Source organism: Capsicum annuum, chromosome 10 (genome assembly GCF_002878395.1).
Source record: "Capsicum annuum cultivar UCD-10X-F1 chromosome 10, UCD10Xv1.1, whole genome shotgun sequence".
Taxonomy (NCBI): Eukaryota; Viridiplantae; Streptophyta; class Magnoliopsida; order Solanales; family Solanaceae; genus Capsicum; species Capsicum annuum.
In genome coordinates, this window is record NC_061120.1 from 67,715,973 (window position 1) to 67,731,647 (window position 15,675).

General features: G+C 38.6%; 1 protein-coding gene across 5 annotated transcripts; it reads right to left on the reverse strand.

Moving 5' to 3' along the window:
• Positions 1–489: 489 nt before the first annotated feature.
• On the reverse strand, positions 490–13,744 carry LOC107845391. 5 transcript variants are annotated; one of them, XM_047397959.1, is made up of 9 exons: positions 12,789–13,744; positions 11,945–12,133; positions 9,580–9,672; positions 9,263–9,445; positions 9,028–9,130; positions 8,749–8,934; positions 2,837–5,286; positions 1,624–2,219; positions 490–937 (listed from the first exon to the last, which is right to left on the reverse strand). In XM_047397959.1, exons 1-9 carry the CDS (start codon positions 13,014–13,016, stop codon positions 913–915), a joined length of 4,053 nt encoding a protein of 1,350 aa, XP_047253915.1. In that variant the 5' UTR covers positions 13,017–13,744; the 3' UTR covers positions 490–912. The 5 variants fall into 5 exon arrangements, with proteins under 5 accessions (XP_047253915.1, XP_016545171.2, XP_047253914.1 ...); XM_016689685.2 differs by having other exon boundaries at positions 490–934; positions 12,789–13,743; XM_047397958.1 differs by having other exon boundaries at positions 1,624–2,222; positions 12,789–13,743.
• Between the last annotated feature and the right edge of the window lie 1,931 nt (positions 13,745–15,675).

Here is a 15,675-nt window from a genome sequence, read left to right on the forward strand (position 1 = left end):
GCCCAAAGTGGCCGAGTACACCCACACCTTGTATCATGACCTACCCAACCAACCAAGCAACCCCCAACAACCTTGTATCATGACCCACCCGACCCCCCCAACAACCTTGTAACATGACCCACACAAACTAAGGTTTAACAGCATGATTTTATGCATAAATATCATGACCATTTAAAGCACAAATTCCGTAAGTTATCTCCTTTCTAGAAACACCTTTCACATAAAATAAGACAAAAGGCGCAGGCGCGCAGCACATTATCATTGATGAATTAAACTTTTCATTTTTAAAAAAAGAACCAAAAAAATGACTTTTCATGTCCTTCAAAAAGTAGGATTCCCAAGTCCAGAAGTTGATTCAAGAATTAAAAAATAGTTGGACAAAAGAAACAACACTCATTTTCGAAATCTTTTTAAAGGCATTGCATGCATGAAAGCAACAGTCAACAGTGCTTTAGCTCCAATTACTTAAACAGAAAAGAGAGATTATGATTGAAATGAATTCTAATCTTTTGTCTATTAAATTCACCATGGTATAATCACATACCACTACACTGTCGAAATCCTGAGTGAACTGAAGCTACTACAGAGTCATCTGTAAAACAAAATTCTTGTACATTCCCTCGGAAATGATTTCCAATTGTAACACTAATATAACAAGTTGAACCCCCATGTTCTCTTACCAACTTCAACGAGGTTACAATATGTCAATAATCTACATGACATTCCCCTTTGGCATCGTTGAAAAGGCTGCTTCGGCTAAATCATGATTTCACACCTTACGGTGAATCTAGGCATCACCACGTGAGTGGCCATTTACTAGCAAAAATTGAAAAGCTAGGGCACGAAAGCCCAATTCCAACATGAGGATAAGAATGATGAATAACTCGCCATGCCTCGCCACTGTTTCTTGCATCACCATTTCTCAGTCTTCTTTCTGCTTAATATTCAAGGGATGAAAAATCAGCATTTTCAAATGAATTTTTTTCGAGAAAATGATCTACCAAAACAATTAAAACTCCTGCTGAGATGCATTGACAAATTTAAAAATGTTTCACCAAGAAAGAATAATGAAATAGGCAGTGAATTAAAACTACCACTATCATACAGAGCATCATTCTACGCTAGAAATACAATGTACTCCCTACGGCCTTCATTTATTTGATCAAATTCATATATGGGTATTTGAAAAAGATACAAGCAACTATCTCCAAGATCTAAATTTTACTTGCCATGATTACTATACACAGGTGTGAGGTTTTCTCCATTAATCTACCATTTTGACAAACCAAAACAACTTTTAATATAATTAAACAAAAACAAGTATCTTATAAGTGCTTCAGCTTCTACTCTGTCTTCAAACTGCAATTGTTAAGTGTGTAGTTGGAATGAAGGCAGCACCGGCTGATACTTTGTTTATCGTAGCATCTTTTGCCACAACTTTTCATAGTCAACGATCCCATAAAAACAAGTTAGAGAAACTAGGTGTCAAGGAATGTGCAGAAGCAGGCTCGACATAAATATAACAAGCAAAAATCAGCTAAACACAAGTAAAATACTATTGATTCTAATGAACTTCTACAAATCACAAATTTGATGCATCTTTGGAACCAACTAAAATATTACCTTTGATAATGCGGTGAAGACGGTCGATCAGGGGAAGACCGTTGCCCAGAGACTGCATGAAATCTCTGTTCCTCAATTGCTCCCTTTAGTCGACTTCTATCACCTGGCTGGGCTTGTTCATTTATACCTGAGAAGCCTACTGGACCTATAGACCCGAACTCAAGCTGTTCTCCATGTGAATTATAAGTAGAATTATGGTCAAATGGATAGAACATTACAACTGGAGGGACACCAGGTCCATTTGAAGATGCTGCACTTGGATTCATTGATGTTACAGGATACATGCCATACACCATATTCGGAGGAACACTTGGGCTTGAGTTTGCATGCAACGGACCATTTTGAGACTGATATGAAGAGAAGGAGTCGTGTCTATGAGAGGAGCTCCATGACCTGTCAGCTCGGCTCTCACTGGACACTGGACGATCCAATCTTGAGTTTAATTTCTCAGATTGGCTGCGGTTGTAATTGCGCCCACCAGCACGGGATTTTGAATTTCCATTCCAGTTTCCTTCTCTGTCACCATAGTTATCGTTTCTGTCATGGTTGTAATTCCCCCTTCTTGTACCAGGAGCATGCCGATCCCTGACTGAAGCCTTCTGAAGAAACAGTCAAATCACAAAAGGTAAATATCCACTAGAAATGCCAGTACTATACATCTTAGTAGAAAGGATTTTATACGGCAAAACACATGAGTGAGCACTGTGAACAGACATGTAATCTAGTTTCACCAACTAGGGAGACCAGACCAGGGTGCTATATCTGAGCTTCATGGGCATGGAATAGGCAAATGCTCATTGCACTCCTCAGCATCAATTGAAAGATAAAATAAAGCAAAGTGGGGTGAGGTTTTCCACTTACAAAAAACACTCTCTTAATACTCGGAACAAGCATAACTCTTCTCTTCTTAAATTAAGCAAATAACAAGTATAATACCCACATCCCACCAGTAATAGAAGCATCTCTTGGTAGTAATGTATAAATTGTTGCTTTAAAAGCAACTAGTGAAACATTGAGATGCATCTATTGATCTAAAAGTCATTCTTGGGGATCTGAAGAAGAAAAAATGCTAATAGACAAGTGAAGTCAAAAATGTGAATACCATATAATAATATCGCATTAATCTCTCTCCAACAACACCACCTAGGATCAAACATACAATGGAATAGAGCAATATCAATAAATAAACAGTTTTTTCGAGCAACTTTCTTACTGGATTTGGCAAATATGTTCCTGTCCCGCTACGATATCTCGGTATGTCATCCGCATAATGTTGAAACATATTGGGAGGTCTATTTGAAACAGACTGTAGCGGTGAAATGGGTAATACACGAGGACCATAGCTCATTAGCTGAGTAAAAAGGTTCATGTTGGCTGACAACGGTCTTCCAGGACCATCCCAAGGAAAACGACCCTGTAAGTATACAGGAGGTACCATAACAGGAGGAGGATAAACAAGAGGCCCAGGATGCCTTGGATTTTGGCAAAACCGTCCATATTGTAAATTTTGCCAATGACTAGCAAAGTCACTGTTAAGTATATCAGACCTATGTCCACCAGGTGCTTCTATAGAAGTAGCCCCTCTAATAGCACAGGAAGCATTTAGATTTTCAGTGTGATCAGAACCCTCAGATGGATCAAGGTTCTGGCCTGAATCACGATTATCATAGCATTCTTCTCTTCCAAATTGGCTGGTTGATGCATCAGGATATACTGGAAGCATTGTAAGAAAGGGAACTGGTGGTCCAGTGGGATAAAAGGCAATAACCCCAGAATTATCTGTCATTCTTTGCCGAGAACCAGGCCCTATGAGCATTGGTGCAATGGGTATTATAGGGTCAGATCCACTTGTCTGAGCACCTTCATATTCAGGCACATTATGCCTTGCAATGTGCATGGAAATAATAGATTGAGGTACTGAACTTCCCTCAGCCATTTCGGTACCCATGTTTGACACTGAGTTCCAATCCTGATCATCCTCCTCAGCTTGGTTAGAGATATTGTCAGACATCATCTTACCTTTTCCATAACCAGCAGTTGGCTCGGCAGCACCTGTTTTATTTCCCCGTCTTCCCCTTGTTGACTTTGTACTTTTAGAAGAAGAACCATCCCAAGAACTCTCGGAAGAGGTTTTGCTTCTCACAGAACTAGTGTGAGCAGAGGTTGAGAACCTTGAACTTGCCAATCTTTCTTCAGCATAAACATCGCTCATTCTGTTATCCTGAAACTGAATATCATCAGAATGTTCTTCCTTGATCGGCCCACATTTTTCCTTTGTTTGCTTCTGCTGAGCTCTAGCACTGGAGCTACTCACCCAAGAGGAAGGAACAAAATCAAAACCTGACTGGACTGCATGTGGCTTATGATCACATTGAGGCGCTTCATAATTTCCATTTTCTGGGCCAAATCCAATGTTGGAACCTGAATCTGGCTCGTGCCAGATATCTTTGTTCACCTCACCTGAGTTCATATCCATAGAACTAAAGTTTTCACTATTCCGATCAATTGTATCTTCGGATGTTGGACTCAAGCCAGGGCCTGGGAAGTAATGATTTAAGTGGGGCGATATCATACCATGAGGAAATTGTATATTGGAAAATGCAGGATCAATCACAGGAAAATTAGCTGAAACTAATCCCGGAAAATTTCGTTGATTATATCCCATAGAAGCCAGAACGGAAGGTGAGATAGGGAAAGGCAGTTGAGCTGAAGCCCAATTAAATGGCAAATGAACTTGACCATTAAAACCATGAAGTGAATTAGATGCCATCAGGTTTACAAGATCTTGCTCATCCTGATGCATCATCCCCCGTGTACCAGTGAATGAAAGCTCTTCACTCGGAGCATCTAAACCCGCATCTTGGTTAAAGCTATTTGATCTACTGTTGGAGTCAGAGACGGCATCAAGACTTTGATGAGAGGGAAAATGTCTGATAGATGAAGTATCATTATTTAGAGATCGATCGCTCTGGCTTGCTAAATTTTCAGATCCTTGATTCTTCCTCCAGTTCCTGCCATCCTGCCTCAATGGAATAGGTTGCATTTTTGCAGTCTCCGGAGCATTGCCACGCTTTCCTTGAGAAGTAACTTCACCATATGTGTCAGTTAGCTCAGGACTAGACCGTGTTCTAGAAAAGACAATCTTACCCTGTATATCATTTGCTGTTTGATCAGACCTCAAATTTCTCTGATTTTTATCGGAACGTACAGCCTGAGAGGAAGTGAACTCCTTTTTCGCTTGATCAAACGCCCTTGAGGTGTTCAAATTTCCATAGCTCTTTTGGCTCTCGGTGTATGAGGATTGAGCTAAATCATTCATTCTAGAGAAGCTTCCAGCTGAATGATTACCATGTTGAGAGGAAACAATCCGTGATACAGTTCCTTCCACCTCAACATCATGACCAGAAGATTTTTCATTTACCTTTTTTTGCTCACTAGAGTGGACCCTTAAGTACTCGGAGTCGGGAAGGTCATCCATTGTTGACAGTCTGGGGCAAAACTCAGCTCCAGGTGCATCTGGCCTCTGACCACTGCCGTGCCTGTCCCATGTATTCATAAAGAACTGATTTACTTCATGAATGAGATTTTCTTCAGGGCAGTCCAGTAATCTTGCCAGCTTTTTGGCACCAAATCCAAATGCACTCCGTATCCTATAGAAGTTACCTGCCAAGAACACACAACATATCCACATGAAGCAGCACAAGAAATCACACTAAGAACCCATTTTCGGGGAAAAGTATTAAGAACCATACAAGTGGGCCTTTTAGAACTAAGTGATGCTGTCTATAACACTACACGATGATAAATAGTCTCATAAAATTGCCTCGAGAGGTTCAACATTCATCATTAGTCAATAGAAGTTTGCCCAAGGCAACAAGCAATAGAATTTTAACTTTTTGTTCTTCAGAGGCACCAAAACAAACATTTTTTTTGAGATCTACATTGCATTACATGGAGCACACCAAACTCATACGAAGCCAAAATAGTACCAATAGTGCCTGAGACATTTATACAAAAATCATTGAGAGGAAGTAACAAAGAAGGTGGAAGAAAATTGATTTCCAGCACCCCCACCCCACCCAAAACAAAAACAAAGAAGCTTCTGAACACATCTTAGCTATTCATTAGCATCCAGAACCGGCAGGTGTAAACAGCAAGAAGAACAACAACAACAACAACAAACCCAGTGTATTCCCACCTAGTGGGGTCTGGGGGTGTAAGATGTACGCAGTCCATACCTCTACCTCTAAAGAAGTAGAAAGACTGTTTCCGATAGACCCCCGGCTCAAGGCACGAGATACCACACAAACACATAGTAAAACACAGAAGCAGATTACATAACATAACATAAATACGGCACCCATAAGTAATATAAAACAGAGGAAAGCAGAGGAAAACACACAGATTCGTAATAAAACATGGAACACGGAACACGGAATCATAACAGGAATAAAACCCCCACCAAGTAATTCCCTACACTAGTGACCCAAACTGGCCCTAGTCCTCTGCCCTAATTCGCGTCCTCCAGACCTTCCTATCTAGGGTCATGTCCTCGGTGAGCTGTAACTGCTCCATGTCCCGCCTAATCACCTCACCCCAGTACTTCTTCGGCCTACCCCTACCCCGCCTAAAACCATCCAACGCTAGCCTCTCACACCTACGGACCGGGGCATCCATGCCCCTCCTCTTCACGTGTCCGAACCATCTCAATCGGGCTTCCCGCATCTTGCACTCCACTGAAGTCACACCAACCTTCTCCCGGATAGTCTCATTCCGAACTCTATCCCCTCTAGTCAGCCCACACATCCAGCGCAACATCCGCATTTCTGCCACCGTCATTTTTTGGATGTGGGAGTTCTTAACTGGCCAACACTCCGCTCCATACAACAAGGCCGGACGGACTACCACCCTGTAGAATTTGCCTTTAAGCTTGGGTGGCACCTTCTTATCACACAGCACCCCCGACGCGAGCTTCCACTTCATCCATCCCGCCCCAATACGGTGCGAGACATCCTCGTCAATCTCACCGTTACTCTGGATCACGGACCCAAGATACTTGAAATTATCCCTCTTACATACCTCCTGTGCTTCCAGCTTCACTACTACCTCATTCTCCCGCCTCACGTCATTAAACTTGCATTCCACATACTCTGTCTTGCTTCTGCTCACCCTGAACCCTTTAGACTCAAGAGTTTGCCTCCACACCTCTAATTTGTCATTCACACCCCCTCGAGTCTCATCTATCAGAACTACATCGTCTGCAAAAAGCATACACCACGGCACCTCCCCTTGAATACGCCGCGTCAACACATCCATCACTAACGCAAACAAAAAGGGACTAAGAGTAGATCCCTGATGCAATCCTGTCAGGACAGTGAAATGCTCTGAGTCTCCTCCCGCCGTCCTCACCTGGGTTTTCGCCCCATCATACATATCCTTAATTGCTCTGATATATGCCAGCGGTACTCCACTCACCTCCAAGCATCTCCAAAGCACCTTCCTGGGGACTTTGTCGTAAGCCTTCTCCAGGTCGATAAACACCATGTGCAGATCCTTCTTCCTTTCCCTATACTGCTCCACCAACCTCCGTACCAGGTGGATTGCCTCCGTCGTCGAGCAGCCCGGTATAAATCCAAACTGGTTTTCCGAAATAGACACTATCCGTCTCAGCCTCACCTCGACCACTCTCTCCCAGATCTTCATAGAGTGACTCAATAACTTAATCCCCCTATAGTTATTGCAACTCTGAATGTCCTCCTTATTCTTATAGAGAGGGATCATGGTACTCCACCTCCAAGCCTCGGGCATCTTTGCCGTCCTGAAGATTTCATTAAACAATCCAGTCAACCACCTTACACCAGCCTCTCCAACGAACTTCCAAAACTCCACCGGTATCTCATCCGGCCCCGTCGCCCTACCCCTTCGCATCCTGCGAACAGCCTGTCTAACCCCTTCTACCTTAAAACGTCTACAATAGCTAAAATCCCGACACTCCTCTGAGTGTTCCAGTTCCCCTAACACAATAGCTCTATCCCCTTCGTCATTCAAGAGCCTATGAAAGTACGACTGCCATCTATTCTTAATGTGGCCGTCCTCCACCAACACTCTACCGTCCTCCCCCTTAATGCACCTCACCTGATCGAGGTCACGACCCTTCCTCTCCCTAGCCTTAGCGCGTCTAAACAACTTTTTCTCTCCTCCTTTCCCCTGTAACCCTGCATACAAGCTCTCAAAAGCGGCCGTCTTAGCTGCCGTGACTGCTGACTTAGCCTCCTTCCTCGCTAGCTTGTACTCTTTCCTGTTTACCTGCTTCTCCTCTTCGTCCTTACTCTCCACCAACTTAGCATACGCCCCTTTCTTGGTCCCCACTTTCTTCTCCACCTCTTCATTCCACCACCAATCCCCCCGATGGTGCCCGGCCCGACCCCTAGAAACACCCAACACCTCACTTGCATTCTCCCTGATGCACTTTGCCGCCCTGTCCCACATACTATCCACGTCCCCCCACCACTCCCACACCCCCATTCCCGCCAACCTCTCCCCTATCTCTCACACATTCACTGGCGTCAGGCCGCCCCACTTAATTCTAGGTCTACACTCCTTACTCCTCCTCTTTCTATTCTTCTTTATACCCAAATCCATAACCAAGAGCCTATGCTGGGTCGAAAGATTCTCACTCGGGATGACTTTACAGTCCTTACACAACACCCTATCCCCTTTCCTAAGCAACAAAAAGTCAATCTGGGTCCTGGCTATCGCGCTTCGAAGGTGATCAGGTGCTCGTCCTTCTTCGGGAAGCCCGAGTTCACCACCACCAACCCAAAGGACCTCGCAAACAGCAAGAAGAACAATACAAAAATATAAATATCAACAATTGAGCATTGAACATAGATTTCACTAACATCAAACTGAAAGAGAAAGATTTTTCCTTTTTGATTGGTCTAATAGAAATGACTTCTATAAACCAAGAAAAATGAAATCAAGAGAAAAAATGAATTGCAACTAAATTTAAGTAAATCCTCATAAGGAAAGATCCCACATGCATACATAAAATTATAACAACAGAAACTACTTTGAACAACAAAAAATAACTGATGTCATTAAAAACTTTCAAAGCTTGAGTACCTTTACTCACACTGCGGCCAAGGTTGTTGTTTACTCGTAAAGGATCAATCACGTTAAAATATTTAGACACAAACGGTTGTCCTTGGCTTTCCTGGCCGCCAGGGAAAACAGCATATACAGAGCTACAGGCATCAAGAAACAATTTGCTGAGGAGCAATTCTCCACTATCTTTTCGAGGAGGTTCCGCTGCATGTTCCAACTACACTTAAGCTAACAAATAAACTCACATCAAAGTACAAGGAAAACAGAACTAAAAGTGACTCTTCTACATATCTTTACCAGTGACATCAGGAAGTGAACTAATTGGCACAGGCCCCCACAAGCTAACACAAAAGTTGTCCCAATCAAAGTTGCTGAAGAACTCCAAGAAGCGATAAAGAACCTGCAAGTATAAAATACAAGCCTTTTTTGAGAATGAAGTATAAAATACAAAACTTTAAAGGATAGAAATTCACACTAAGAACCAAAAAATAAAAGAAAGAGAGAGAAAAAGTAAAAGTTGCAACTTAGTAACCTCTAGAGGCCCAACAAACGAATTGTTGAACATGTGAAATATATAAAGAACTAAGGTCTCCAAGGCATAAGTTGAAATAAGACCATGATGAGCACCCAATAAACGGCTCTCATAATAACACCACGCCTTAATTAAAATAATGCTGCGCTTGAATAAATGATTCTGGTCTATCAGGTGATCGACCTACAACAGACGAACAAGTACAGATTTCATTTCCTTTTATTTTTTTGGAAACTGAAAATAAAATGGTACATTAACGTTATGACCATATCATCAAATATCAGATTTTTTTTCCATTGTAAGAAGAAACTGCATACCTCCTCAAGGAAGCAAAGGGTACACAAACCCCCTAGCTGATTGAAAGATATGTCAACCACGATATTTTCAACTAAACATTTTATTAGCTTCACCTGCAATAGAAAGGGGAAGAGAACAATGAAAAGTGAGTGCACAAAAATAAAAGAATATTAATGATTATGGTGCATAGGAATACAAATGAAGAAATGTAAAGTATAACACCCAAGAACTTAAGCAGCATTTGCCTTCTCCAAGTATAATAATAAGACATCAATATATAAATAAATTATTGATTATTCATGTTAAAATATTAGCTTCAAATCCAAATGACATTTCAATAACTCAAATTAAAAAGCCACTTCCTCAACACTACTATATCCTCATTAACAAAGTTCAATCCCAGGAAAAAACGTAAACTACAACAACCTACCCAGTGTAATAGTGTAATCCCCCAACTGGGGTTTGGGGAGGGTAGGAGGTACACATACCTTACACCTATCTTTCTAGGGTAGAAAGGTAGTTCCCGATAGACCATCTGAAGGTAAAAGTGTAAAGTGAGGGCAATAACTCAAAACTTGCAAAAACATGGCGGCAACCAATATGCCATCCCCATGCGAAAATCCCGAAGGTGCAAGAAATAGCATATGTAGTGCCAGGTGTTACCAAAAATATGAAGCTTACATCACTTAAAAAAAGATAACATTTAAAGACCCAATTGGAAAGATCTACACCATTAGGATACAATAACTGCAACTGCAGGATAAAGAAGCCCTCCAGCAAGCTCAAGAGGATCCCATTGACAGCTTTAGACAAACAGAACAAGGGGAAAAAGAAGACATCCTTAAACCAGCGCTTAGATAAATAACAACATTTCAACTGAAATCTTATAACATACTTTTTTTATCAGCCATCTCTCATCATTCTTAAACCAATGGACTAAGCCTATGAAGGAATATCAGTTTTTATTTTCTTGCTTTTGATATTGAAAACCCAACCAAGAGATAAATATGACATGCTAATTAGCAATCAGGCAATACAGATGAGTCTCAAATAAATGCAAGAGAAAAATGCTTCATTAAATTTACAACTCTATCATATGAGATCCAAAGGGAGTAACAGACAAGACATTTGACCACTGAAATATGTCTTGATGAATGGTACTAGGAAAAACTTCTAGGATGAGCCCTTCTCAAAGAGGTACACTTTCATTGGGAGCACAGTGTACCCCAATTTTACAGCGAACTTCAATTCCTCGCTAAAGTAAACCCCTACAAACATACCAATCGGGAAGATCAGACTAGACATTTTTGAAGTCGGAAGCAGGTCAGAATTCCAGCTTCCTCTATTTAGTTAGGAAAGCGAGAAGTCATGATACTTAGTTAACACACACTGACAACTGAGTGTGGCATCCAACGCAATGAAACCATCAGTTAATGACGTGTTCGTTGCCAAGGTAGATCTTTTTCTTTGCCTTACAAGATATTGCGTATAAAGAGAAACACAATCAGTCCTCCTGGGCGGCCGAGAGTGTTATGTAAAAAGGACCAAGGAGGATCCTATCCTAAAGGAGGAGGAATGTAATTAATAATCCAGAGGGAATCCTGATATTGAGTGAACCTCAATGATATGCCAGCCTGGAGTTAGTTCTTCCTGTGGACAGCTCTTTTTTAAAACCTAATCTAGGCATTAATAATATAAAACCATCACGCTAAAGAAAGATATATGAACAAGTTCTTCCTGTGGATAGCTCTTTTTTTAAGACCTAATCTAGGCATTAATAATATAAAACCATCACGCAAAAGAAAGATATATGAACAAGGCAATCAATTCTTTGACTTTCTGTTAACAAATTAAAAAGGGAAAGAGGAAATTCTTTTAGAATGACATTTGCTTTTATTCTTAAAGGTCAGAAGAAAATGAGAACATATAGATATCATGGTATACTTCATTTTCTTTATGAAATTCCTTTAAGGCCCAAAGAATGCAGATACCATTCAGGTCCAAAATAAACAACGAAGAAACTACTTTCACCAATCTATTGTTCTCAAAATTGGATGAAACCTGAACAAAGCTCTCTAAATGGAGCGATGCTCCAACATACTCTAACTCTGTCAGCAGAGTGTAATTCCAATCACTGCAGAAAAGAAAACCTACACACGTCACCTGCTTTTTCCTACTATGCTCTGATGCAACAAAACTAAGAGCACAACAACGACAACATACCAAGTGTAATCCAACAAATGGGGTCTGGGGAGGGTGGTGCATACGCAGCCTTACCCCCACCTTGTGAATAGAGAGGCTTTTTCCAATAGACCCTCAGTAACAAAACTAAGAGCACATTTAATGCAAATTCTAAATTAAATGGGGGTTGTGTAGAAGACATACTTCAGCTTGAATGTACTGAACCTCCTTGACACGGAATTCAGCATTTTCATTTTTCTCCTCCTCCTCTAACATATCCCGGACTTGATAAGCCCATGTATCTTTCAAAGTTTGGTTATTACAGAAGGCAGTTAAATCAATGTCCCCATCAGGAAGATAAGTCTTCAAGGGTACTGAACCAAAAGTGAAAACCTGGAAGAGTAAGGTGATCAAAAAGATTAGCAGCAAAAAGCCGCGCATTACCAAGCCAGAACATAATGCCTGCATATTATGTTTTCTTTCAGTAATAACAGTAAGAGGATGAAGTTTGTATGGCAACTCTAAGTAATTCTTTCTTTACCAAAGAAAGCTTACACCAATGAAAGACCGTCAACTGCATCACAAACACTAATGCTGAATTCACTTTATGACCATAAAAATAATCACTTTCCCTGGTCAATGAGATACAACTATGTTCATCATGCTATACCCTGTCAATCATTCATGATGACTCCGTGTTTTATTGATTGCATCGCTAAATTTTTAACCACTCCAAACCAGCAGTCCACTTAGCACTTCTTTTCAACCACCTCCACTACATACATTTCCATTTCCGATGGTATAATTTGCTAAGAAAAGCAGACTAATTCACTCTATAATTTGAACAACATATTAATTCATTTCAAAAGTTAACATAAATTTATTGTGGCCATAGTTTCAACCAGTGTACACCGATGCGCGAAAGTCATTGAGAATTCATTTTTACATTATCACAATAGAGCAGCCAAACAATGCATATGAAACTTCTATACAACTATTGTTATCAGAATGCGGCCACACAAGCAACAATAGGAAATTTCAAGACAACCTGACAAGGAAAGCACTTCATGATGAGCCGCTGAACGTAATCAGCAACAGAATTTCTCCGTTCCTCAGATGGCCGATTAGGCTGAATACAACCAACTAACTCAGCAATTCTTTCCTCAGCCCGTAACCATCTTTCCGAGCCAAGAACTCGGATCATTGGTTCTGCATTGGGCACTAACCCATTCGGCAATAGCCCACTTGGCTCTGCCCATCCCTCATGTTCTCCCATACAATACTAACTTGTTAACCCACTAAATAACTTAAATTTGTTCTCTTTTTCACCTCTTATGAAATCCAATATCTATCTATCTGCTAAACTAACTCCACTTAAGCAAGGTAGCCAATAATACTACAATTTAAATTACAATAAAAAAATCCAATAATCAAAAATTTAACAAGAATCCCTAAAAGGGTATACTTTATATGAAACAAAAAAAACAATTTCCAACCCCCAAATAAAGGAAACCCTAAATTTTGATAGCACTTCTTGATCAAGATTCAAATGGAGATTGGACTAAATAAAGAAACCCCAAAAATGAAAACTTTACGTATATATAATAAAAATTAAAATTAAAAAAAATAAAACAAAAAAAACACAGAAGCTTCTTCTTGTTACTATATAAGAAAGATGATAATTTTCATTTCAACAAGATTATCAGGATCTTGAAAATCCAGATAAGAAAAATGGTAAGTATATTTCAAGAAAATGGGTAAGGGAAATGGCAAGTGTGTGTTTGTGTGCGTGAGAGAGAATCAGAATTTCAAGAAAAATGGAGGAATTGGCATTGACGTATTTGAAGATGGTAAGGGGATTTTTTCTTTTTGTGTATGTATATGTTGTTTGTTCTGGAAAAATAATTGGTGAAAAGAAGACATGTTTTTATTTCCTTTTTTACTTTTTTTGTATTCTGTGGTTTTTTCCCTCAAGACTTTCAATCTCCAACTGAAATGAAATGGGGATGTGAATATTTTGGCTAATGATAAAGTAATAATTAAATTACCAAAAAAGGATTATGTATATCTAATTAACTTATCCAAAAATATAAGGTAACTTAAATTATATAACTTTTAAATACAAAAATTTTATTTTTTAAAAATTTATGTTCAAATTTGCATACAAATATTAAATGGTTATTTTGACTCTCTTATTCCAAATTAAGTCAAGGAATTTAAAATAGAATGCGTAACTAAATTTCAAATAACCACTAGAATCATTGATATACTGTTTTTAGTGTGTGTATATTCAATTAAATTCCATTTATTTATTGCGAAGAAAATTTTCCAGATTTGTCTATACACTTTTAGGCCATCAAATCTGCAGGTGCCGTTTGTTGAGTTTTTGTGCCCTAACCTAGAGCAGTAAACTAGCCGGTGATTTTTTGTTTTTTCACCTTCATTAAAAAAACGGAAAAGATAAAAAGTATAACGGTACAAATATACTTTTGTCATATTTTGAATACAAATATATTCTTATCGTTAATAAAAAAATATAAATATATCTTCAAATTTTAATAAATAGTATAAATATACCCTCATCATACTTTGAATACAAATATATTTTTACCATTAAAGAAAACGTACAAATATACCCTTCTCATTAACGACGGGACACGTGTCAGTATCGTATTGGTTGGCCTTTTTTAAATTTATCTTATCTATGAATAATTTAATCTATCCTAAATTATAATTCATACCTGATCCAAATAACTCGACCTGACCAGTGTAATAGAGAAGCTTCAAGAGACATATCACGTGTCTCTATTCACGCGTGTTTCTTTTTTCCATCTCTCACACTCACACTCTCTCACTAACCCAAAAAATCCTAACAAATGCATCAGTTCGATTCATATTTCGATCCATCTACCATCTAGAATCGAGTAGATATTTGTTTGATATTGTGATGTTGTTTAATGTTTTGATGTTAGATTAATATTCTGATGTTGTTTAATGTTCCTCATGAATGACTGTTGATTGTTTTTTTTTTAATTCATGAGTGTCTGTGAATCAAAAATTATTTCTAATTCATGGTTATCTTTACCTGCTTTAAATTCATTGTTACACTATTGTTCACCAACTTCAAAGAGTGAACAAGAAGACAACATTTTAAGAACAAAAACATGAGAAAAACTTACAAGTTTGGACATTCCTCAGTCAAACCAAGGTCCTCATTGTATCACAGGTCGGATCGGGTTATTTGGACAGGATATGAATTATAATTTAGGATGGATGCAATTATTCACAGATAAAATAAATTTAAAAAGGTCAATCAATATAATGCTGACATGTGTCCCGCCATTAATGAGAAGGGTATATTTATACCTTTTCGTTAACGACAAGGGTATATTTATACCCAAAGTATAATGTAGGGTATATTTGTACCATTTCTTAAAGTTTAGGGGTATATTTGTACTTTTCATTAACTGCAAAGGTATATCTGTGCCCAAAATATGATGTATGATATATTTATACCATTTATTAAAATTCAGAGGTATATTTGTACCTTTTCTGATTTAAAAAATGAAATACTAATCTTTTTATAGAATAAGTATATTTTTGTTCATCTATACTTAAAATATTTTTAAATTTTTCATGTTTATTTATCTCTCAACGTCTATTTTTTTTTTTTTATTTTTTCTTGTTTTAATTCATTTATCTCAATCTTTTTTTATTATTATTATTTTCATTTTTTTCTCAAATATTATTTATTTTTCATTTCTCTTTTTTTCTATAATTCATTTCTCTCAACCTTTATTTTTTATTATTATCATTTCTTTTCTTTTTTTCAAACTTTATTTTTTTCCTTCTCATTTTCATTTTTCTCAATATTTATTTTTTTATTCTTCTTTTTTAATTTCTTTTTTCTTAACCTTACTTTGTTCCTTTTTATT

Bases quoted from the DNA above. Each gene is read 5' to 3' on its own strand.
- LOC107845391 (XM_047397958.1), bottom strand. From the start codon at position 13,016: ATGGGAGAACATGAGGGATGGGCAGAGCCAAGTGGGCTATTGCCGAAT. The intron at 9,131-9,262 runs GTTACTAAGTTG...TTATACTTGCAG, and splicing joins CGTTTGTTGGGCCTCTAGAG to GTTCTTTATCGCTTCTTGGA. The intron at 2,223-2,836 runs GTAAGAAAGTTG...CTGTTTCTTCAG, and splicing joins GAACATATTTGCCAAATCCA to AAGGCTTCAGTCAGGGATCG.